This window comes from Halyomorpha halys, unplaced genomic scaffold, assembly GCF_000696795.3.
Source record: "Halyomorpha halys isolate HHAL.00 unplaced genomic scaffold, Hhal_1.1 Scaffold75.1, whole genome shotgun sequence".
Lineage (NCBI taxonomy): Eukaryota > Metazoa > Arthropoda > Insecta > Hemiptera > Pentatomidae > Halyomorpha > Halyomorpha halys.
Window position 1 is genome coordinate 764,902 of NW_027112173.1, and position 2,050 is coordinate 766,951.

Genomic DNA, 2,050 nt, shown 5'->3' on the forward strand with positions numbered 1-2,050 from the left:
TATATCATATTTATTTGAATCTAGTCTTCATTTAGCCCCGCAAAATGGGGCAAAACATTGGTTACTAATAAATAGTTTATCTTTACTATTTTGAACCTTAAATGACTGCATCCCGGACTATTTACATAAAATATATTACAAATGATAAACTATTAATCTATATTCTAAATTTTAAAATTTAGACTATTACAGCTAAATATTAAATTAAATAATTGGTCATAATTAAAATAATATGCTGATACCTGCGATGTAGTCTGGTTCAAGTGGATTCATTTTGGACAGGGCCACTTTAGAAGGTCTCTGCTGAGGAACACGCTGATCCTCGCAGATAATTGGATTGTTACTGTGTTTTCCACCTTTAAATTTAGGAAGTGGAAACTGCAATAAAAGGTTATTCCATCACATAAAAAAAAAGACAGGATATTATTTGTAAATAATTTAAATTATAATAATAGGCATTTATTTAGTGTAGTAAAGAAAAATTGGATTGGAACAATATATTAACCTGCAAACCAACAAACTTATATAGGGTTGGCAAAAAGTAATTTCTGTAATATAGTGTGAATTTCTTTTTAGTCAAATGTTAGTTTTGATTTATTGTTATGTTAGAGAATCAGAACACTCAAAAATCTAATAAATGATCTCTATACTCAACAAAACTCTAAAAATAACATAATACAAAAAAGCACATGTGTAATCGAAAAAACTAGTACGAACCCCTAAAAGCAAAATAATTTTTTTTTTTTTTTTTAAAACATACATTGTGAAAATGATGAAATGTTTTGTAATATGTTTCTATGAAAGTAAAACTAACCTATTTTTAAGAAAACAGAGTTTCTATAATAAACAACAGCACCTGGAAAAAGTTTTTGTTTTACCATGCAAAATATTACAATGGCACCTACACTCACTATAATCTTCTGAAATCTTAATTCTTCTTATTACCTTATGTACTACAATCCAAATATAATCTCATAAAAATAATTAATTAAAATAAAATTGTTTCTTTAAACAGTTATAAAATATTACAGTAAATACCTTTTTCCCTCTTGAAGTAAGAGGCCTCCTGAAGTTAATGTGGATGACTTCCTTTCCTTCATTATCAACAGTGACAGCTACTCGCTTCAGGGTCTTGTTACCACAATTGGGACAGAAAACTTTGTCCATGAGAGAAGTTGTTTTAAAACAAGCATAGCAACGGAGAATAAATGTTCGAACTTGTCTAATGAGCAGACCTTCAAGTGTAACGACACTCAAACCCATCTGTTTCAATACATTCTGGAAAAGTAAATAATAACAACTAAGAAATTAAAACAATAAATAAATAAATAAGCTGAATTAAGATAAATAAAACTGAGATATGATTAAATCAATATTTCAGAGATATAATAATAGTTTAATAGCATAGATGGAACAGAAACTGGAAATAACTATTATGTAAGCCCAATTTAAGTCAACAAATGATTAAATAATAAGAAAGCTCAGTAACTATGGCAACCCTATAATTGAATGACAAACCGAAATTGCAGCTAAAAATTAAATAAACGATGAGTGTAGGTACAAGCTTGATAATAGTCGAACATTACAGTGAAGTCATATCTGTATTAAAAAAAAATTAAAACATGTTTTATACTAGTATTTGACGAATTCTTGAAATAATAAATTTATGGCATGACATATAATTAATTTTCTTTCGTTTTAGATATCAGGTTCGAAGGAATGTAACAAAAAATGTGTAGTCTTATAGTATTTGTCAAAAACCACATTACATTCTTCACTTTAATCTTAGCTACACCATTAATTCTAAAAAATAAAAAAAATGTTTGCTGAAGAAGTAGGCAGATATAATGCAATGTTTACACACGTAAGCATTTTTATTTTTGTAGTTATAGTTTACTTTTTTATTTGTTGAAGAAGACTTTCACATTTGTTTAATTTAAAATGATTGAAAATTTATTGTTTCTTGTGTTAAAAATTTTATTTGTTTAATTTAATTTTAAAAACACAACTAACTTTAGATATATACCTTGTTTATACTACTGAGAATTAA

At 26.8% G+C, this 2,050-nt stretch overlaps 1 protein-coding gene across 2 annotated transcripts in view; it reads right to left on the reverse strand.

Annotated features, from left to right (window-relative positions):
* Positions 1-2,050, reverse strand: part of LOC106692893 (RNA-binding protein NOB1) — a 14,518-nt gene that overhangs the window by 5,954 nt on the left and 6,514 nt on the right. For both annotated transcript variants that reach the window (XM_014439131.3, XM_014439130.2), the window contains exons 5-6: positions 1,039-1,278; positions 243-378 (exon numbers count right to left, since the gene is read on the reverse strand). In XM_014439131.3, coding sequence (XP_014294617.1) covers positions 243-378; positions 1,039-1,278 — 376 coding nt within the window. The remainder of the gene's footprint in view (positions 1-242; positions 379-1,038; positions 1,279-2,050) is intronic.